Source organism: Leuciscus leuciscus, assembly GCF_965113295.1.
Source record: "Leuciscus leuciscus genome assembly, chromosome: 23".
In the NCBI taxonomy this organism is placed as follows: Eukaryota; Metazoa; Chordata; class Actinopteri; order Cypriniformes; family Leuciscidae; genus Leuciscus; species Leuciscus leuciscus.
Genome location: NC_138747.1, coordinates 3,985,103 through 4,008,083, shown reverse-complemented (window position 1 = coordinate 4,008,083; position 22,981 = coordinate 3,985,103). Strand labels below are relative to the sequence as shown.

Here is a 22,981-nt window from a genome sequence, read left to right as displayed (position 1 = left end):
TTCTCAAGAATGATAGTTGCAAACTCTTTGGGTTCTCTTGTATGTAATTGTTTTCCCAATCATTCCCAGGTTCCTGTTTAACAAGCCCCTAACTCACTCTCCTGGCCTGGCCTCAGTCCACGGTGGAGGACAGCCGGAACTCGACGGTCCTCTTGGGAAGCTTGGCTTTCAGTCCCCCACTGAATGGACTGCGCTCCTCAACGCCTCCCACAACAAGGAGGAGCGTGACCTGACCCAGCTGGCCCTGTCTGATCCTGAACAGAGAGAACTTTATGAGGCAGCCCGCCAGGTCCAGAACACCTTCCGCAAGTACAAGGTAGGGCAGGGCTTCACCCAGGTGCCAGTCACCAGGTGTCACCTATGTAGGTTATTGGTGGTGTGTTGCCAGTGTTCGTGATGGTCCGGTTTCAAAGGTCTTGGTGTATTGTGTTGTGTTGTATGGTGTTCCTGAACTTAAGGTATATTAATCCGGATCTTTGGAGTCCTGTGACGTGAAAGGTGATATGATTGTTGTGGTGTGCACTCAAAAGGCAGAGATAGGGTCAGTGTTGTAGACAAGCATGGGGAAATTTGCTTGAGCTTAGCATGGCCTTGCTATAAGGAATGATTGCATTGTTCCCTCTATCTATCTGTCTGTCTTAACGGGATGCGCAGATATCCCTGAGTCCACACCACATTGGTTGTTCAGAGCAGATTTCTCCCAGTGTTCTGCTGGCGCGCCGTGCTCTGAAGAATAACCTTCTCCCAGGTCTCAGAGCATATCGACGCAACTTTGCCAGTCTAAGAGGACACCTTGGCCAGGCACAAAGGGAATCAGATGGCATCATCTCTGTGGCCTTGCAGGCCTCCTTGTGAACGCTAATCTCTCTCCTGTCCTCTCCACCCTACCTTATCCCCCTCTTCCCCCATCCTGCAGGGTCGTCCGCTTCGGGAGCAGCAGGAACTGGCAGCTGCTGTCATTCAGCGCTGTTATAAGAGGTACAAACAGGTAGGCCAACAACACTCAGAAACCTCTGTTTGTACACTTTTAAATGATCAATTATTAAACGGTTTACAAAAATACCTTAAATTCCTTCCTCTCTCTTTCTCAAGCTGACATGGATAGCCTTGAAGGTAAAACTTTCTGCTTCATCTACACCTTCTACTGCTTTAAACTGGATGTTTGTTAGTGGTGCTTCTTAATCACTGTTGTTACTATCTCCTATACTTAAGGTTATGGATTTGAACAAAACTTGTAGTGCTACAAAGATGAATGCTAGCTCATATCATGCAGCTTGCTAAGAACGGTTTAGTTATTTAGCCACTTTTCCAAGCATCCTGACTTGCAATGACCCAGCTGAAAACAACTGTCAGCCACCCTTATTATTAGCCAAGTGGCCAAGTGGTAGTTTGCTACAGATCTCGCTCTCTCTCTCTCGTGTGACAGAAGATTCTTTCTCTGTCTTCTTGGCAGTATGCACTTTATAAGAAGATGACGCTGGCCGCCATCCTTATCCAGAGTAAATTCCGCAGCTACCACGAACAGAAGAAGTTCCAGCAGAGTCGCAGGGCAGCCGTGCTGATCCAGCAATATTACCGCAGCTACAAAGAGCTCGGCCGGCCGAACCCACGCAGCCGAGCTACTGCAGCTGCACTGGTGCAGCACAAACTCAGGTACAAAGCATTCGTACAGGGCAAACCTAGTGGCTAAAAATCTATGGCCTAGTGTATAACAAATCAGAATTTATAAAAGGAGCTTGGTGTAACAAACCCACACTGTTTTTGGTGTGAGCACTTTGGCAACTCCAGTAGTCATGAACTAAATAATGATTCAAAACTTTCCATCTTTATATTATTCTTGCATAGGAAATAAAGGTCAGGAGGTTATGCATGCATTTATTGAGTGTCATTGCACCTGAAGTTACTACTTGGAAATAAAATGTACTGTCTTTTTGGATGACTTACTAAGTACTTGCCAGCACTTCAAAAATGTGACACACTGCCAAACAGCGTTCTGAAGAATGGCAGCATTCAAAACCCTCCTGTTTACTTTAAGAGACAATCTGTTGTTGAAACAGCGCCAGTCGGACCCCGGGAAAATATTTAATTCACTAACAGTTCGAGTCCAAGTACACATAGAAGCATCATTATTTTTGTACGCCATTTGTTGTCACATAACTTGTTGCAGCAATTGCAGTTCGATCCTTAATTGCTGACATTTTATGGTTGAGCAGCTTATTACTATTTCTGTATACTTGGGAGTAGGATTTGAACAAACTCCTAATCCTAAGTATTAGCGCTCATCTTGTCCTGCATCTCGCCATAGCAGACATTTTTGTACATGCATTTTTCTTCTAGAAATTTCTGGTTTTATTTGCAAGTGTGCATAACCACTCATGCTAATCATTTTGTTTTAGAAGCAGTTTACTGACCAAGAGACAAGACCAAGCTGCCAGAAAAATCATGCGGTTTCTGCTGCGGTGCCGTCACAGGTAGGCCAAAGGCCAGAGCTTCCACCAGGCGCATTGTGTTCCTACGGCCCTGATGTTCTTCTAGCTTGCACACAACTCACACTATGGTATACTTGCACCTTTTAGATGAATCAGTATTTTTAATATCCTGCTTTTTAAAAGGGTTAGGGGCACATTTCTCTCAGTCACACCAACACGATTGCCAGGAGTCATAGGATAGCACCTTGGTGTTTTCATGGCTCTGTTAGAAAGCCCTATTGTGTTTGGTCCCATTTCCCCAACCCAACCGTACCTCAGTGTGTACTAATAGCTGTCTGGTGTTGTTTTGCTGTTTATGCAAAGCCCCTTGATGGACCATAGACTATTCAAACGGGTGAGTGCAGCCTCAGTAAATCAGTCCGTACCCCTTGATTTCTCTTTTATCTCTCTGTCTCTCCCTTTTCTTTCATCTAGTTCTCCGTTTTCTATGTCTATGTTCCTTGATTTCGGACTCTACTGTTCCCTATGACTCTATCTCTCCTTTCTTTCCCTCTTTTCTTTTATCTTATTTTCTCTATTGCTTTATGCCTGCATGCATGACGGCTGACTGGAGCCCGAGTTGACTGAGCCTTATATGAGAGAGAGAGGACTATAGATCCAACTAACAAATAAATATAGATGAAGCATTAATGGCAAAACTAACAAAGCACTCTCTCTCTCTCTCTCTCTCTCTCTCTCAGTCTCTCCTTCAATCCCTCTATCTTCCCAAAAGTCTCCTCCATCTCTCTTGTAATGAGGATGCTTATGACAACACTAAGGACTGCTGGGTAGTGCATTTGGCAATTGCATGATGCTAAAGATATGGAGGCCTTGCTTCTATCAGGGCATGCTTGAAATAACAATCCTTTCTTTATGGAAGAGAAAATGTCTTGAATGCCTGGCTGCCTGTTTTATACATCTCTTTCAGCTTTTATAAGCTCGATTTGGGGGCTGAGGGTTGGACGGGGGTCAAACTGTGAGCTAAAGATGTGTTTGGGGGTTTAAAATGTCTTTAAAATGTTGGATACTGTAGAAGTATAACATGATGACAAATATAAATATTTCATTAAGAATTTGATGTAATTTCTGTGATGTATTGTGCATGAATTGTAGAGTTATGAATTGTCACACTTTCTAGGTTATGATCCTATAATATTAGTGTTAAGATGGATGGTGTACTTTGGATTTAAAGGCCAGGTTTTTATTAATTAATAATAATAATGTGTTTGCTTTGTAATCTGATTGTAGACTCTTAACTGTAAAAAAATAGATAAAGAAAATTATTTTTCCCACAGATTTATAAAATGCCACAATTCTATTAAAAGACATTTGTTCTATACAGCAGCCAAAAAAGATTTGGACACTTAAATCACACTTAAAAACGTGTGAATGTCATTGGATTAGATGCAAAAAAAATCAAACCAAGTATCTTGAAAAGTGTGCTTGTACTATCTGTCTTTAAAATAAATGATTCTTGCTTCGATTTTATTGTTATCTAATGCAATGACATTCAGACATTAAGTGTGACTTAAGTGTCTAAATGCTTTTTAAGCCGCTGTATCTGTGTACTGTGTTCTTCGAGGATTTAAAAGGTTTTTGTGATTAATAGCGGGGTATATTTGTTGTTCTTTGCTGATTCCAGTGAGGATACACTAACGAAACTGGCAGGTGTATTGGCTAATGGTCTGTGATTCCTCTGAGGGCCCAGAATGCTTGTGAACTATTGAGGCTAACCCTACAATACTCTGTTTTTTGGTCTATTTTCAGGGCGAAAGAATTGAGAAAGGCCAAGGAACATGAGAGCGCCGCAAAGAGCCCCGTCGCAGTGTAACATCTCCGAGCGGACTGTTCTCTTCCTCTTCACTGCGTTTTTACAAGAGACGAACAATTTACGAAAAAAAGCAAAAATTACACGAGAAGTGGAACACGGAAGATCATCGGAAATGCGACGGTTGAACTCTAGCAGCGTTGTGACTGATTCTGCTCCTGCATTGTGTATTTTCTCGCTACGGATGAACTATTGGGGAAATATGACATTATCTTCATGGCATTTTTGCACTCTTCATAGATTTTTTTCTTTAGATTACAAAAAAAGGAAAAAAAACGGACGAAGACCAAGGAGCAAAGGCTTTTTATTCTTACGACGCTTGTAAAATATCACGCGACACGAACAGATCATAGAAGGCAGAAAAACGTCATGCTGGAAGGCGCTTCAGATTACATTTTTATATTTTGAAAGGAAAAAAAAATACAACAATCAGTTTGGGAAAAAAAAAAAGAACAAAACCTAGAAAATGTAAACCAAAAAAAAAGGCCTCATTTCAGTGACCATATGCATGCAGAGTATTTGAAATCTCCACGAATCTTTGTTTTTGCAAATGCTGTCCGTTCATTCAAAGGGAAGCCTTCATATGAATGTAGATGGGGTCAGGGCAAAAATGCTGGGTTTGAAATATCAGTGTCTTACCTTTGTCTTTATGGGGGTTAGGGGACTTCTGACGACAACTTGGGGAATTGAAGCAAAGCCCTCTGGGTTACCTGTTTCGTGTGCACTGTTTTCGACTTTCTTATGGGTCCTTTTCTTAATGTCATTTTTGCTGGCCTGACTTTGTGTGTCCTGTGTTTGTTGAATTGAATCTGGATACAGTGCATGTGTTTGAGCGAAACGCTCCTGCATGCTGACGTAAATGTTTTGTGTTTTATTTTCATTCATTCAAATTGGTGATATTGTGGCACCATCAAACTAGTCCGTATAAGCCTAGCCCTATGTTGCCTGTTTGTTTCCAAATATATTGTTATAAAGACTATTATTTTTATATAGTTCAGTTATTTATTTTATTTGCATTATTGTTTTTTGCCTTTATTGTATTTTTGTTTTTAATTGTGTGGGCTTAAAACCTTTTAAAAGGTTTGAAATAATCTCCGGACCTTTTTTTAATGTGAATTGTTCTATCAATTGTGCCACAGCGCCAGACATATATTTGCAAAGGTTATCTTCCATTTGTGTGTGTGTGTGTGTGTGTGTGTGTGTGTGCGTGCGTATGTGCGTGCGTATGTGTGTGTGTGTGTGTGTGTGTGTGTGTGTGTTGTGATACGTTTCTTCATTGTTACTGTTTGATTTCAAAGAGCTCCAGAAAGCCGCCACAAGCTTTCCCATGGAGTTTCACTGAACATTGCCTTGACTTCTTGACTTTTTGAAGGGTCCCTATACAGAAGCTTAAAAAAAATCCTTATTTTTGACTATTGAGGTGTCCCTGTACATATCGAAGATGGGTGAAGGAACATTGATAGCCAGAAACTTTTTCCGAAGAGGATTGTATTTAAGAATATATAGTATTTTATTCATAAATTGGATTATAACACATTAAGAGACAAACTAAAAAAAAAAAAATCTATTGTATAGTTTTCTTTGAACACCCAAGATGTACGGTTGTATTGTATGTAAATATTGTAAATATTGGTTGCGAAGAAGGAGCCATGTGCATGAAACTTTAAGACATTGAACATAATGTAAAGATAAAATGTAGTGGCAATGGTCTGTAATACGATTTGAGCAACTTCACTATAAGACTTTCTTGGAAATGTTCTTTCACAGAACATTCTCTGAAGCATGACATGATTCACGATAAAACCGTAGATTTAGCGGAAGAGCTAAACAAATCCGTCAGACACAACTGGATCTTTCTTTTTCAGGGTTAGCGAGAATTAAATAGTGTTTTTTGTTGTTGTTTTTTTACCACTGGTGACCAGAATCCAGTTCTACAGGACATAAATAAGCTATTCCTTTGAGAAGCAGATTTTCACAGTATTGGGAGAACTAGTACTGAATGACCAAACTTCACTCATGCACCCTACAGTTATAGCTGTGATACAGAGGATGAAATGTCTCCACGGTTTTTGTCTTGTACAACATGACTAGAAAGTGTTCTCACATTTTACCATCTACTTTAACTCAACATGAGTATTGGATGGAGTTAGCAGGATTAAAAGTAGGTCATGCAATTAAAAACGATATTGATTTGAGGGTTGTGAATGGTTATTTCAAGCAGGCGATTCCCACACACGTGATTACATGCTTGTGTCACATCTGAAATAGGAATCAAGGGCATAAAAACGGTCCTGAATGTGGCTCGAAAAAACGTACGTTTCGACTGTCATCAGAATCTACAACTGCCATGTGTTCATATTACTTTATTTTTTATTTCTTCATTTCTTGGGGGGCTGCTACCAACATTCAAAAACCCCATGGTCGAGTCACGCAAAATCATATTGATTTGATTTGTACTTTTTGTTCTTTTATGCTCATGTCAGCTATATGGAATCAAAGCGCGACAAGGTTCACAAATTTCCCTGAAAGAAATTTGAGACTAACCGACCCCCTGAATTTCCAAAGCGATTTCAGCTGACGAGAGGCATCATTTTAACTTACACCAGCACATTTTGCCTGTTAAAAAAAAGAAAAGAAAGAAGAAATGTGGTGCTTATCTATAGTTGCATTTCAATTCCCCACATTTAGATCCATTGTTTTAGAAGTTAAACATTTTCCTCGTGATCTCAGAGACTCTGTATCAGTATTATTATAGAAAGTGCCTAAAAATTCAACCAATATCAGGAGAGTGTTCCTAAAGAAGTCGATATGAACCAATTGCTCTGTTTTTTGTTTTTGTTTTTTTTTAATGGTATGCAACGCTAAAGGCTGGTTTTACTGTCCAAACAGGAGCCCAGGTCTGTTTCCTCCTCTCAAACTCCCTTTTCACTCCTTAAATGTGGATGCAGAGTAAAGGCACCTGTCATTTTGTCCCCCACTCATTCTCTTTGGTTCACATTATGTGTCCTAGAGCGAATTTGAGTGACCCAGTAACAGACTATGCATGCTTTCATTATTTCTTTCATTTTGTGTACTTTTCTTTCTCTTTTCCATGTCTGATCTAAACTGGGCCAGGAAAGTAGGACGTGCTCGGGGAAGTTGGCGCATTATGTAATAATTTAGTCCGGAAACCATTGCTAGATTCAAGAGCACAACTTATTGCAAAGCTGGCCGGCGAGTTGGTCCTTTACATCTCACACATAACATTTCATCCAACATTAAACTTCAGGAAATTATAAGCGAGAGTCAGAATTCACCAGGAAAAGCTGTTTATGGATCACCGGGTATATGTATCTCAGTAACTTTCTGTTTGGGTCGTTCATCTTGGGGAAGGGAAAAATCTGCCTCCCTTTTGTAGTTTTACTCAGGGTGCTAAAACAGGGAGAGGGTGTTTAGCATGGAGACTAGATTAGGTTAGCTTAAGTCTCCAGGTTCAGCTCAGAATCAACAGGAGAAACCACTGGGAATATGTACATTACTACAACGTTCACTTTGTTACAAACCACTGCTTTCAGAGACAGACTGTCACTCGGGGAACAGGACAGACCGTGTGTGTGTTTATAGAGTTTTTAGACCATTTTTCCAAAACTGAGCAGGTATCATCGTTCGTGCAGGTATCATCGCTCATTTAGTATTGCCATATCCCCATGGGATTGGGAATGCATGATAAGTATACCTCAGCGCCAAATACCTTCAGAATAAGGTGGGAGATCCCGTCCTCTTATGAAACAGCTCAGTACTCGTGCATCTACGTCCACCGGATCATGCTTTCCGTATTTTTGCATCAGATAAGAGAAATATGCACTTTGTACAGCTCACCATCCGAGTTTAATTCCCTCTCCAAGCCCTGGTACGTTATAAGCGTGTGTGTGATGAACACATGAGCACACGTGAAGGTTTTAGCTGAACGAGGGAAAACACTACTGGTGCAGTTGGAAGTTTGTACGATGTCCTAAATCCTCTCTTTGGAACTCCAGAAATGCAGGTTAGGCTTAAACTGAACCGAAAAACCACTCGATTATAAGCTTTTCACTTACAAGTACAGAGCAATAAACACTTTGATTTTTAGCTGAGCTCTTTAGGTTGAAAGAATATGGATAAGTTAAAAAAGAGAAAAAAAAAAAAAAACGGGGAAAAAAAACATTGGGACATGCTTAGTTCACTTCCTCTTATGCAATTACAGGTACACAGAGAGAGGTGTTCAGTGGTCTGTGGACATTGATTTCATATTCCCCAGCCCTAATGCACGTTTTCATCATTTTAAAATGAAGATAATAAAAAAAAAAGATAAAATATGAGCCCATATTTCTTACAGGGCAGTGGGCTTTCAACACTCTGCATGTTAAGCTAGTATTAGACCTCTGTTTCCCCCTCAATCTCTCTCTCTCTCTCTCTTTCATGCTTTGTGCCCTTCGTATCCTCCTCCTCTTCCTCCTCCAATGAGTTTTGCCTCATGTTCTGTTTTCTCGGCCGTCTCCCTCTTTCTGTCCTTCTTGTGAGTTTTATTTATTTACTTTGATTTATTTTGATTTATTTTTTGTTTTGTAACTGTGCATGTGAGAGCATCACTGAATTGTTGGATATGTTTTAAAAAAATAAAAATAAATATTCAGCTGCTGAAGCCATGCAAAACATTTTGAATTGCCCTTAAAATATGGGAAATGTTTTCTGAATGCTTTATATAATTTCTGCTGTAAAATAAAATCTTAAAAGAGAAACGTTGCTCATACTGACCCTTTTTTCTTTGTTTTTATGATGTAACTTGTATAAACTCCCTCTGCTATGAAACAGCAATTATATATATATATATATATATATATATATATAGAGTATACTATAGTTTTAACATACATTAATGTTACAATTATAATTAAATATGTTTATTTCTATATTTATATATATCCTATTACAGTAAATAAAAGTAATATACTATTCAGTGTACTATGTTTTTATATATACATATTTATTAGTATGAATTTATACAAATATAATGTTACAATTATAATTAAATATATATTTATTTATATATTTATATATATATCCTATTACAGTAAATAAAAGTAATATACTATACAGTGTACTATGTTTTTATATATGCATATTTATTAGTATGAATTTATACTAATACTAATATGAAAAGCCACTTTCAACTTGACTGGAATTTTTCTGTGTGCACGCGCACACACACACACACGCGCGCGCTCACAGTAGCAGCTGGAGTATAATCGGGGCCTTCACACATCACATAAACTCAACAAACATGTAAGTAAAATTACACCAACATCACTCGCACGAGCTCAATGATTCCATATACAGTACCTAATGTTATATGTAATGTCGTGTTTTACATGTTCATGAATATCAGTTTCTGGGTGTGTTTGTGAAGTGTGTGTCGTGCAGCAAATGGGTGTGAATGCTGCTAAATCAACAGGTTAGCGTAGCAGATTAGCTTACGGACTTTTTACTTTAAATTTTTTTCACTGTTGGAGTTTAATTTAAGTCGCTTTTAGTTGGAATCGTCGCAAATAACGCCAATAGTGAACTTAATTGTCAATTAAAGAGTTTTAGACCGTATATATTAGTATATCCGCTACATGCTAACGGCTAACAGCTTTTTTCTGACAACAAAGTTTGTGACAACTTGAAACATTATTTAAACTGAGGCTAAATACACACATTTTACCATTATAATATCATATATGAGTTGTCTTTGTTGTTTAAATTACATAATTGTATTGTCTTTTGACTTTTTAAATGCGGATGCTTATCAAAGTTGCGGCGCAAATGTGGAGATTTAATATAAAACGATTAACGGTTAATAAAATAAAATAAGCTTAGTTAAATTAGCCTCATCAAATATGATTTCACATTTCAACAGCCCGACTGCAGTTCAGTTAATATGCTTTGATTGAATGTTGTAGATTGATATTTTTGGTGACGTACTATAAACAGTGTATGATCAACTTTATATAACTTACGTGTATATTATTTGTAATAAATATATTATTTATTTGAATATATATTTTTACCTCTTGGTTGATTGAGGATTTTACCTGAGAATAATTTCCTTTTAAATAATTTTTAACAGATCATTAGTAAATGTACAATAAATTAATCAGAAATGCACTTTAAGTAGTGGTTTGTTATGCTTTATGATGTAGTTTATCGATTTATTAATGAACAGTTATGAAGTATTCACCTTTTATTGCTTTATTGTACTGGTGAGGATGTGTGACTTAATTTGAAGTCTGTGTCAGATTAGCTCGCAAAACTTACCAGTTCCCTGGATGTTATTATTGACATGATTATGTTTAATGCTAGGTATAGTTTACAGTTTTAGACAGAACTTTAGAATAAATGTAATAGAATTGGAATAATTTTCCAATTGGAAAATCAAGTTTGAGAACAGAAAATTAAACAGTTGTGTTTAATTACTTGTAAGTTTTATTAACATCAGCACAAATTATATCTCTATAAATAGCAGAGGTGTGTGTGATGCATCGATATGGATTGATGCATCAATCAAATGAATAATGATATGATCATGATGTATCTCGAGGCTGCATGATATTGAAGAAAAATGCAATATGTGTCTGCGGTAACTTGTTAAATAATTCGATATGTGATGCAATAAAAGTGTGTAAAATACATTTTAATTATATTTAAAAACTGAAAATGATATAACCAATACATGTTTCACATTCTTTCTGGGTAAAGAAAGCATCACTACAACTTCTGAAAGACTAGCCTACATAAAAGTAATGTCACAAATCTAAAAGTCATTTTAACATCAATGTAAACAAACAACAACAAAAAACTATTTAAACACCAAAAACACTTTGCTCAGCTTGGTAATATATAGTTATATCAACCTGAAGACTTAACATCAATAAACATCAAATAATGTGTTCTTCAGAATCATTTATTATTCTTTATTATTTAACAAATAAAAATCATTCTGGATGTCCCAGTTGGATAACAGGAATTGCACTTTTCAGAAATTTCATAATATTTTTTGGTTTGAATCTGTGAGTTGATAGAAATGTTGCCCGTTTTTGTAAAATAGGGATGTAATATTAATTTCAGGCTCATGAATCTCATTGTAATTTTTTTATCGCAGCATGTTTTGAGTTGTCGCAAATATCATATTTGATTGATGTCAGGTTCAAATATCAGACTTCAAAATATAAAAATGTATTATAAAAGTAATATAAAATATAAAAGTATTGTGATGAAACATCTGATTTACACAAGTCAGCATTTAGAAAGCGCCATGTGTTTTCTTACACTGGAGGATCTCTGCAGTGAGATTTCTGCCAGTCACATGACCTGGAGGCTTTCGGTACCTTCCACGTCTGGGTGTGGAATGTGTGTGTTTTTCTTTGCTCTATATTGAGTCCTGATGTTTCTCTTCCAGTCTCCTGTCGTCACTCTTTATCCGCAGCATTAGACGGCAGTTAAAGGGATGGTTCGGAGTAAAATCAACCTAGGGTCCTTTGCACCATGACCTCGAACCAAACCCCCCCCCCAGAAGCCTTTTTCCCCTTGGTCGAACATTATTAAAGTTAGAGCTTATTTAGAGATATCAGCCGAATGGCTTAGTGCAGGCGCTAATGGATCCAAGGTTGTATCTGGTAAATGACTCCACTAATAATGCCCAGAATGGTACCAACCTTCTACAGTAGTACAAATCGGTTCTGTACTCATAAAACGAGGCATTGGAAAGTTTGTAAGTACATCAGGAGTTTATTTAAATAACACTTGCCTGATGGCTAATGCTACCGCTAACCCGGACGTCGAGGTCACTTCCGTGACAGGGCTCGAATTTCGGCGCGGGATTGCGGGTACTGCGCGTAATTTTAATCATTCCCGCAGGTCTCCCACTTATAATGCGGGAAATTCCCGCAAACATTGATTCACTTTAGCATGTAGGTTGTATTAGTAAATTAATCCACACAGATTATAAAATCAAATCAGTCATTTTAAAACTGTCTGCGAGACGCAATTTCTCAAACAGCGTGAGTGATTCAGCGGTGCTGCGTCTTCTATCTCTCGTCTCTCAAAATGTGTTGCACAAGGCAATCGTTAAGCGCTGCAGGCGATAATACACTCTTGCGTTTCGGGAGTCGGGATAGACGGAATTGTCACTTGCATAATCGGGCCAGCATTGCATCATGAGTAACTAAAGTTTACCATTTGCACGTCTTTTTAAGTCTTACCAGTTTAAACATTCACGCGATTTTAAACTATTCGGTACTTGCGCGCTGGCTGAGAGATGTTTTTTTTTCTCTGCACACATACATAGAGTAAAGCCGCCTCACAAACAGCTCGCGGGTAACAAAAGTTATTTTTCGTGGATTATATCGCTTTAACAGTCAAAAATGATGTCAATTTCGGTCTTGGTGAGTATCCTCTAAACCAGTGGTTCCCAACCTTTTTTTGTCTGAGACCCCCTTTTTCCCAAGAAAATATTTTAGGGCCCCCCTTCACATTTAATGATATTTTCGCTCTTGTAAGCTTGCAGCAAGGATGACAAAATATGTAGTTGTCAAACAAACGGTATGTTTACTATAAACAGATATGTTTATGCACAAATAATAGCCTATAATATTGAAAATACAATAACAAAAACATTAGTAGGCCCTTTGTAATTTAAAAATGTAAGCCTAGGAGTAGCCTATAAATTTGCCCTATTTTAAATGCAATAACAAAAATATCAGTATTCACACTTGTGTGTAGGTAAAAAAAGAATGAATATAGGCTATTACTAAATGACTGGTGTCTGGGGCCTCAATACTTGCATGTTATTTGTGAGGCTTTGTCAATGTGAGGCTTTATTTTTTAGGCTTTTGGCGCTATAGCGAGCGATAACAAACATGCGTTTATTAACAGAATAATGCGTCTTTCAGAAGAACATTGTAGCCGGAACTACTTCTCTCTCTGTGTGCGTCTTTGACGAGTCACGCAGGTACTGGGCTACTCCGCAGCGGCAGCGATCTGAACCAGGGTAAAATAGTCCCAATGTAATCACTTATTATAGGTGTACCATAGACATAGTGATTCAGGATAAGACAAAAACACGGTTTGGAAAATGGATTCATGATGAACTCGCTCATTATATAAATTTTGAACAGAAAAAAGTTAAGGACTTTTATTTAATGCAAATTACTCAAAACTTTTCAAAATATGACGCGACCCCCCACAGAGCTCGCTGAGGCCCCCTTGTGGGCCGCGACCCCCCTGTTGGGAACCGATGCTCTAAACACAGTCGGTTATGTCTTAAATAAGCATAAATCGCACGTGACCGTATAATGAAAACAGGATCCGTGCACTAGCTCTTACAGTGACAGCAGACATATGTGTCTGTCATTAATTTGGTTGTCAAAACAACAAAACATAGCTTTCATTTGAAGGAATCAGGATTAATAGCCTATGTATTTAATTTAGTCAGGACTAAAATACTACCCAGTGTAATTTTACATTTGATTACTTTTAATCAGTCTCTGTAGTATTTCTGAATACTAGTGTTAGACCTAAGCAAAAACTTTTCTCTTTATTGGTATCTTTATTCTATCGTATTTATTTGTGCTACTTTTTTTCAATTTAATTCAAAGATTGAAAAAAAGCTTCCTTGAGTTGTGTAAATTCTTAAGAACAAAATTACCCCATTGTAAAAATGCAATGAGTGAGCAAACATTTAGGCGAGATAAATGTAATAAAAAAAAAAGTCTAAACTCCCCCTCAAATAAAAAATCACCCCCCATAAGAATATCCTAAGAGGGGGATTTCCCCCCCATTTTCCAAAATGAAATTCAGGCCCTGCATGATTTGGGAAAAGCCCGTAAAAGTCCTGGCAGAAAGCGATGCATTTTTTTAAATATTTTTTCCCGAAGTGTTGACAACTTAGTGTTAACTAATAATTGTGCAAACTGGCACTACCAACAAAATATTAGTGCATTCCTGGAACTGGGCGTCGTTACACTACATCCTTTAATGCATCACTTTCTGCCAAGACTTTTACAGGCTTTTCCCAAATCACGGAAGTGACCTCGACGTCCGGGTTAGCGGTAGCATTAGCCATCGGGCAAGTGTTATTTAAATAAACTCCTGATGTACTTACAAACTTTCCAATGCCTCGTTTAGTACAGAACCTATTTGTTCTACTGTAGAAGTTTGGTACCATTCTGGGCATTATTAGTGGAGTAATTTACCAGATACAACCTTGGATACATTAGCGCCTGCACTAAGCCATTCGGCTGATATCTCTAAATAAGCTCTAACTTTAATAATGTTCGACCAAAGGGGTGTTTGGCTCGAGGTCATGGTGCAAAGGAACCCTACGTTGAAATCACTCCGAACCATCCCTTTAAAGCCTGGCTTGAGACCTTTCACACACACACTCAGAATTTGTTTTGCAAAACTTGTACCTATAGGTGTACAACAGCTTTGTGCCTTATTTACCCCTAAAAGTTCATAGTAGTATTTTAAGGGAACATATCACTACTCTAAGATACTGAAATGCACCTTTTTGAAGTTGACAGGTTAAAAAAGCAGTTGTGAGAAGCTATTGGACCCCTAAAGTACCCCAACGTACCCCATTTCTCCTGACAGCGCATGACTGTGTTCTGTGTAGAGATTCAGATTTTACCTTTACAAATAAACTCCGTTTCATAGAAACTTTGACACCAGATTAAACGTCATTAAGCAAAAATTACTCCGTTAATTGTGAGAAATTATGATTAGAGACTGTCTTGGATTTCTAATGCAATGATGTTCAGACATTTTTGGGACTACTGTAAGTCGTGGTTCATGCTGAATGTGTGTATGTTGTTTCATTATGAACTGGTTCAGTGTCTTTGGATGTTTACAGAGAGCTTAACTTGATTAGTGCTTTAATACACTCGTTTGAGCTTGAGTGTTTCATACCTCCCATTTTCGTCTTTAGTCAAATGCTTCTACATATGTTCCTGTTATTTGGTTTCACACCACTTTGAATTTATGAACTCGCCTGTCATCCTCTTGTAAAATCCTCTGTATGGTGTGTTATTCTGAAACCAGGACTTTGTTTACGTGTGTAGTTTTAAAGGGATAGTTCACTTTGAAATAAAATTTTGGTATGTTTTAGCTTACCTCAAGGGCATCCAAGATGTAGGTGTCTTTTTTTCCGCAGTAGTTTCAATTTTGATATTTTTAGGTCAAACCGTTCTTGTCTGTCAGTCATATAATGCAGGTCTATGGTCACGGTCTCAAAACACAAGCACAGAGTCCAAATTAAACAATTCCCCATCGTAAGTACACATTGATGGCCCAAGACACGAAACGAGCGGTTTGTGTGAGAAAACGAACAGTATTATATTTATTCGCAGTAGCCAATGCGACATCTAGTGTATATATCTATACCCGCCCGCGCTCTCAGATCATTTGGACGCAGCTGTGTTCAAGAGGTAAAAACGATATAAATACTGTTCGTTTTCTCACACAAACCGCTCGTTTCGTGTCTTAGGCCATCAATGTGTACTTATGATGGGGAATTGTTTAATTTGGACGACGGGGAATTGTTTTAATTTGGACTCTGTGCATGCTCTTTGAGACAAGTGACCATCGACCTGCATTATATGACTGACAGACAAGAACGGTTTGACCTAAAAATATCAAAATTGAAACTACTGCGGAAAAAAAGACACCTAGGCCTACATCTTGGATGCCCTTGAGGTAAGCTAAAACATACCAAAATTTAATTTCAAAGTGAACTATCCCTTTAACAGTTCTCCCGGTTGAGTCGAGCTCCAGTAATGTCGTCTATCAGCCCCTAGGTGGCAGTAGAGTATCACATGCTGTTTGTCACACTAGATTTCTGTAAGAATGACATAACAGGACCTTTATGAGCTTAACAGATGCTTCACGCAGCTCACATCACATTAGCGGCAGTAATGAATACGTTATGCTAAGCTTTATTCACTTAAAAAAAATTGATACGGACTGCTCAAGAAGGTTTTCCATGTGTTTGCCTGGACTTTTCCAGCTGTCCTGACAAAGGCTTTTTTTTAAATGTAATGTAAGAGCCTCTCTCTCTCTCTCCTTCTCTCTCTCTCTCTCTCCTTCTCTCTCTCTCTCTCTCTCTCTGTCTCTCTCTCTCTCTCTCTCTCTCTCTCTCCCTCTCTCTCTCTGTCATAGGTCCGCCCCGGGTGCAGATGGCTCTGGTACTGCTGGGAGTAACCGCAGGCTTCAGCAGACACAGGCACAGGTGGATGAGGTAAGAGGACACACCTGACACCGTCTCCCAGTGTTCCTCATGGACAGCTAGAAATAGTCCACTTCATTTCCGTTTCGATGTTCTCAGGGATGGTTCCTTTGTGATGTGAACAGTTACACAATTTCAGGACAACGAGTACAAAGTACAATGAATATTTAATTGTACCTTGAAACTCCACCCTGTGAGACATGACTACAATATTACAATTATATAAAATGCGAGTTTGTACTCTTCTGTTTTTAGGCGCCACCATTGAATACATTTTGTAATGACACAAACTGTTTCGCCTGCTGCTAAATTTAAAATTTTGCCAGAAACTCTTAAATGTATACATTTACTCACTATATGGCTATGTAAGACAAAATGATTGCGAAATCGCTGAGACCAAAGAAACATGAAGAAAATGTGAGGGCTGACACCTAATCAGACATACGCATTGACAGCTTTTCATTCATCAATCTATTTAATCAAATGTTTCTTCAAGTGCATATCTTTAGTTGTGTTCCAAGTGGTGCAATAAACACTATGCACTTATGCACCATGTACTCAATCGTGTGTTGTATGAAATTTATAAAGTTATTTTATCATTCAATAGCGGCTTCTGATGCCCCTCCCCCTCCGCTGTGTCATTAAATATGCGAGAGTTGAGTGCATGAAGCATCCAACATTCCACACTTCGGTTTTTTGGGGGGTTTATTATGTGCATCATCCGGGTGTTTTACCTAACCAAAAAGTAGGATGTTAATTTTATACCCTGACTATAATCATACCACTGCAAGTATTTACACTGCATACCACATCCCTTTGCAAGCAAACGCTAAGTTCCTCGGGGGAGCGCAAAACTTTTTTTGCGAGCAAACATAAAAGCATTGAAATATTTGTTTCTCCCATCTCATATTTTTTCCATCACCATGTCCCTTTAGGCACTCCGTACCATTCTAATCTATAAGAGACCAGAATCCATGTGAACAAGATATAGTCTAGCAGTACAATCTCAATTTTACTGCCAGTATAGTAGTATAATATAAATATTAATTTAGTGCGGTTAGTGGTTTGTTCAAATTAATATGATTTACTTTTTATGGAAAACATTTTTTTTACAAGAAATAAACTTTTATTCTGCAAGAACGTATTCAATTGACAGTGAAGACTTTTAAAATTGAAAAAACATTTTTTAGAATTTAAATAAATCTTCTTTTGAACTATCTATGAATCTAAGAATCCTGAAGAAGAAAAAAAGTGTTACGTTTTCCGCAAAAGTATTAAGCATATACAGTACCGGTCACAAGTTTGGAAACATTACTATTTTTAATGTTTTTTGAAAGAAGTGTCTTATGTCCAAGCCTGTATTTATTTGATCGAAAAACAGTAATATTGTGAAATATTATTGCAATTTAAAATAATGGTTTTCTATTTTAATATACTTTAAATAAAAAAATAAAAATCTGTGATGCAAAGCTGAATTTTCAGCATCATTACTCCAGTCTTCAGTGTCACATGATCCTTCAGAAATCATTCTAATATGCAGATTTATTATCAATGTTGGAAACAGTTGTGCTGCTTAATATTTTTTTGGAGCCTGTGCTACTTTTTTCAGGATTCATTAATGAGTAAATTTTTTAAAAGAACAGCATTTATTCAAAATAGAAATCTTTTCTAACAATATAAATCTTTACTATTACTTTTTTTTATCAATTTAACTCAAACTTTTGAACGATAGTGTATATTGTTACAAAAGCTTTCTGTTTTAAATAAATGCTGTTATTTTTCAACTTTTTATTCATCAAAGAATCCTGAAAAAAGTTTCACTGGTTAAAACCTAACCCTAACCAGCAACTGTTTCCAACATTGATAATGAATCTGCATATTAGAAAGATTTCTGAAGGATCATATATAATAAGAATTAATTATATTTTAAAGTATATTAATATTTGTAATATTTCACAATAAAATAAATCTGTATTTTTTATCAAATAAATGCAAGCTTGTTTACTTTTTCTTTTGACCGGTGATATGTATGTGTGTGTGTGTGTATATATATATATATATATATATATATATATATATATATATATATATATATATAAAATAAAAAATTTAATTTCAGTTAAGTTAAATGATACAGAATGTGCTTCTTTCTCTTTGACTCTGTGGATCTCTCTTTTTTCTGTGTGTCTACTCCCTGAAGAGCACGATGTAATCCTTCAGCAGTGTTTCCACTTCTCTTCTGCTGCTCACCGCAGTCATATTCATGATTTCAGTTTGAGGAAGTTTATATCGGGACATATGCAGGTCTCTGTGCACTCAATGACTGTTGACCTCTCCCAACATACATCTTCGCTCAGTCTGGGTCGAGCTCATAGGCTGCCGGCTGGTTATGTAACGCCCCGTCACTATTGTTATGTAAGAGAAACATGGATCTGCACACGCCGGTCTCTCTTCAGTGGGTGGAGCTCCGTCATCCTGCAACAGGGTTTGTGGAGCACTAGAGCATATGTGAGGAGGCTGAGATGTCTGTGTGCCATTGCCTGTTATGTAATTCTATTACAGCAGGGGGTTTTATGCTTTCCATTTCTTCTGCTGAAGGTGTAAGAATTGTTCAGACTGAATGAGCAACAGGATGTCATGCTCTAGACTAGAGCTTTTTATTTTTGATAAATACAGATAATAAACTCAAAACATACCTCTTACACCATTATGAATGGATCAAAGTGCATTTAGTCTCAAATGATGGTGTAAAACTAAACTAAATGCTGTTGATTCCAGTAGGAAAACAGATAGAAACTCACGAAGTCAAGAGTTTATATTGAGTCCTCAAACACAGTTTCATTCTAATGAGTATTTCACTGGAGAGAAAAAACAATAGTAGAAAAATGCCCCTCCAGACAAGATGAGTCATCGTCATTTTTCAGTAGCAGTTCATGCGGAAGTTAATATATAAATAATATAATAATACCAGTTAAGACTGGTTTCCCAAATGTTTGGACAAATCTTGCCTCCAAGAAGATAAGTGTATTTAGTTTTCAGTCCTGATTATTTATTTTCCTAACCAGCAACAAAACTTCTTGTCATTTCACATTGAGCTCCGCCCACAGTAACATCAGTCTGAAATCCTGCTCTATGTGTATTAAACATCAAATATGTTTTTGTTTTTGTGTCCTGCACTTTCAGTGTGGACAGAGAAATGTCGCTGGAAACTTCCCATTCTGTCAGGTTAAGACGGTCTGTTTCTTTCAGTGCTGTTAGTGTGAAACGCTGATCATCGAAGTACATCTCCTGTTGCTTGCCTGGTTTTTAGAAGTCTCGCATCATTAAATCGATTAATAAACTTCCCCTGGTGTTCGGACAGCTGTGTGTTTACACACATGGCAAGATTCCTTGACCTTTTCCAGCCATTAGCATCACTTTTGCTGAGTTCATCCTCTTCTAACAGCAGTCTCCCCCCTCCAGGTGGTGGACATCATGAGGGTGAACGTCGATAAGGTCCTGGAGCGAGACCAGAAGCTCTCTGACCTGGACGATCGGGCCGATGCCCTGCAGGCCGGTGCTTCCCAGTTTGAGACCAGCGCCGCCAAACTCAAGAGGAAGTACTGGTGGAAGAACGTCAAGGTAAAACAAGGAGACACACGAGTTCAGCACTCATATCATACACTCATTTAGTTTAAATGCGTTTTATAATAGATATTAAGGCTTTAGAGATGATTGGAAGTTTTGTTCTTCATGCAGCTGTAATGTACCCTGGAAATCCAGAGTTCTCGCGAAAGCACAAGTTGAATTTGCTCAGCGAGTTTACTCTTGTGTCGAGTAATGATGCTCATTAAATATTCCCTTGTATCCGAGCTGCACCAATCACATCGGGTTATCTGATATAGGCGGGCCAGAGGTGAGCTAAACCAAAGACGTCAGCGCTGCGACGGCGAAGTCATTAGTAAACATTGCAAGATGGCTATGGATGAACACCAGTTGTTTGAAACGGCTTTGTCCGCTACAATGAAGGAGTTAAGGCCTATTTATACTTCTGCGTCGAACTCACGCCGTAGCTACGTCGTAGGCTGTGTGTAGCGCGCGTACCCTGATGTGCACCTCTCCAAAAATGTAACAACGCGTCAACTCTACGCGGACGCAAGCGCTGTGATTGGTCTGCTAGGTCCGCTCCCTCAGGTTTCACATGCTCCCTCTGCAAGTGTAATTGCGCGTCAACGCGGACAACGACGCATAAGTATAAATGAAAACCAACACGTTGACTACAGTGTAGAGGCTCTGGCGTAGGTCCGACGCAGAAGTATAAATCAGCCTTAAGACTTGGCTTTTTATCTAAAAGAGGAACAGAAGACGGCGCTTGAGGGCGTTTTTGCTGATATGTGGATACGGCAAGAGTCCGCTGGTAGCTAAGCGTATGGGGCTTGTTGTGATTGGTCGTAGTGTTATCCAATTGCATGCAGTGAGATTTTCAAATGCATGCTTGGTGCCGCCCCTCGAGCTGGCCGATTTTCATTAGTTGACGCCAGACCATTAATCTTTCACATTTAGGTCTGGATTTCCAGGCTAGCTGTAATGGATAAATATCAGTAATAATTAATAATTAAAAAAATAATAAATACATGTATAATTATTAACAAATACATATATTTAAATATAATACATACTTATTCAAAATAATATAGTCAGAGAATTACTTTTCCTGTTTTCCATAAGCTCAAAATACTCATACTCAAAAACAGAGAAACTAATATGCAGCCGATGGTTAAAATACAGTGATATTTATTTTTGTTATTCCAAAATGTCATTACAGTTAAAGTTAAAAATATAGGACATATAAAGACATACAGTATTTTTTTAAATGAAAAAAAAAAATATATATATATATATACACACACAATATTAAACCAAAGCAGGTAGCAAATAATATATTAAATAAATGGATAAGTGATCTGAAAGCGCCATCATATGCACCAAATGACAATGTTTACTTGTTTGTTGATTTTGCAGATGTGGGCCATTTTGATAGCTGTGATTGTGATCATCATTGTCGTCATTATTAGTGAGTATCACAGTATTTACATGCTCTTTCACTCCAGGGGCAGCAATTGTACAAAATGATAAACATCCCTGTAATTTAAGTGTTCTTTAAACAATTTATGTGTTAATTAAATGTGTCGTAAACAAAGTTTACTACATCCATTTTAATCTCTGCTCTTTCCCCCCCCCCCTCTTTTAGTCTGGACGCAGTCATAATGATGCAATACAGAGATGAATACTGGTTATGAATTGAGGAAAAGAGTAGGATATGAAGGAGTATCAACTTCAGAAAGAAAAGAGAATGAATGAATGAACGAACGATTGCTCTTCCAATGAGTTCTAACCTGCTGATGTTCAAAAGCATTTATTGTAAACTATCCTCAATGGGTTTTTTCTTGTCTTTTTTTTTTTTTTTAGGTTTTGTTTTTAATTGAATAGAATTTGAATAAGTTCCAAAATGCCTAATGATTTCCAAATACATCTAACACACTCCTCTGTGCAAACCACAGAACAAGGACTGACTCTAGATAAGTGTACAAGTTACAACATAATCCAAAACCACAAAAAGTCCTACTTGATGAGAAACATTTCACTATCATTTGGAGGCCAAAACATGTTGACCAAAAAGCAGGCCAAACTTGTTGTTTGCCAACATCTCATGTCATTGATGAATCCCCTCATGGACTCTTTTAGTGAACGGCCGTAACCAGACACTCTAGTTTTGGCCGTGTCAGAGTTTTTCAGTGCCAACAAGACACACGAGCCTTTCCTGAACAACCACAGATGTGCCATCAGTGCCTGTAGACAAACTCCACTGCCATCCTGTAACAACCGAGAACTTTACTCTGATTTCACTCAGAATATCTGCACAAAAAAATGCTATAATATATATATACGTTTGAAATCTTATTGAACGATTAAATTCACTAATAATTTAACTGCATCATTTGAATTACTTTGTGTAGAAATAGTTTGCTTGGAATTATCTTTGCTTAATCAGATTTCAGTAGTATTGATTTTTGGTGTTTTCTTCACCTCGTTCACGGTGCCAAAACATTTTACGTTTGTTTATCTGAGCTTTTTTTTTTATGTATTTCTTTGTCTCACATGTGTATAAATTGTAAACAAGTGCAATTCTATGCTGTGGCCTTACAAACTTAAGTGTATTGAATTGCCCAAGTTGGCTCAATAAAACGGATTTAACATCCTTTTGTTCTCACCGGAAGCCTTAATTCAGTAAGTCAGCATGAAGCTTGCTTTTTATTGCAAGGGTTGCATGGATCAGATTGTTTTAGATGATGCTACAAATCACTTTTTATTTCAAATACTGCAATCAAACGTTGTGTTCATCGAGGAAAAGAGATGTACTGTGCA

At 37.7% G+C, this 22,981-nt stretch overlaps 2 protein-coding genes across 8 annotated transcripts in view; both read left to right on the top strand.

The window, feature by feature from the left end:
• The window catches only part of camta1b (calmodulin binding transcription activator 1b), a 291,768-nt gene extending 282,715 nt beyond the window's left edge, over positions 1–9,053 (top strand). For 3 of the 7 annotated variants that reach the window (XM_082155748.1, XM_082155752.1, XM_082155753.1), the window contains 7 exons: positions 70–316; positions 917–988; positions 1,093–1,113; positions 1,454–1,653; positions 2,397–2,471; positions 2,793–2,823; positions 4,236–9,053. In XM_082155748.1, coding sequence (XP_082011874.1) covers positions 70–316; positions 917–988; positions 1,093–1,113; positions 1,454–1,653; positions 2,397–2,471; positions 2,793–2,823; positions 4,236–4,268 — 679 coding nt within the window. In that variant the 3' untranslated portion in view covers positions 4,269–9,053. The remainder of the gene's footprint in view (positions 1–69; positions 317–916; positions 989–1,092; positions 1,114–1,453; positions 1,654–2,396; positions 2,472–2,792; positions 2,824–4,235) is intronic. The other 4 variants (XM_082155750.1, XM_082155751.1, XM_082155749.1 and 1 more) reach the window with 4 other exon arrangements.
• A 446-nt stretch (positions 9,054–9,499) lies between these two features.
• Positions 9,500–22,815, top strand: vamp3 (vesicle-associated membrane protein 3 (cellubrevin)). The gene is made up of 5 exons (XM_082156042.1): positions 9,500–9,597; positions 16,510–16,588; positions 20,039–20,197; positions 21,578–21,629; positions 21,807–22,815. Coding segments are annotated over exons 1-5 (309 nt in total). The 5' UTR covers positions 9,500–9,595; the 3' UTR covers positions 21,824–22,815.
• The last annotated feature ends 166 nt before the right edge of the window (positions 22,816–22,981 follow it).

What these genes read in the sequence shown, in the direction of transcription:
- vamp3 (XM_082156042.1), top strand. An exon ending in CACAGGCACAGGTGGATGAG is followed by an intron (nt 16,589 to 20,038) that starts GTAAGAGGACAC and finishes TCCCCCCTCCAG; the next exon opens with GTGGTGGACATCATGAGGGT. An exon ending in ACTGGTGGAAGAACGTCAAG is followed by an intron (nt 20,198 to 21,577) that starts GTAAAACAAGGA and finishes TTGATTTTGCAG; the next exon opens with ATGTGGGCCATTTTGATAGC.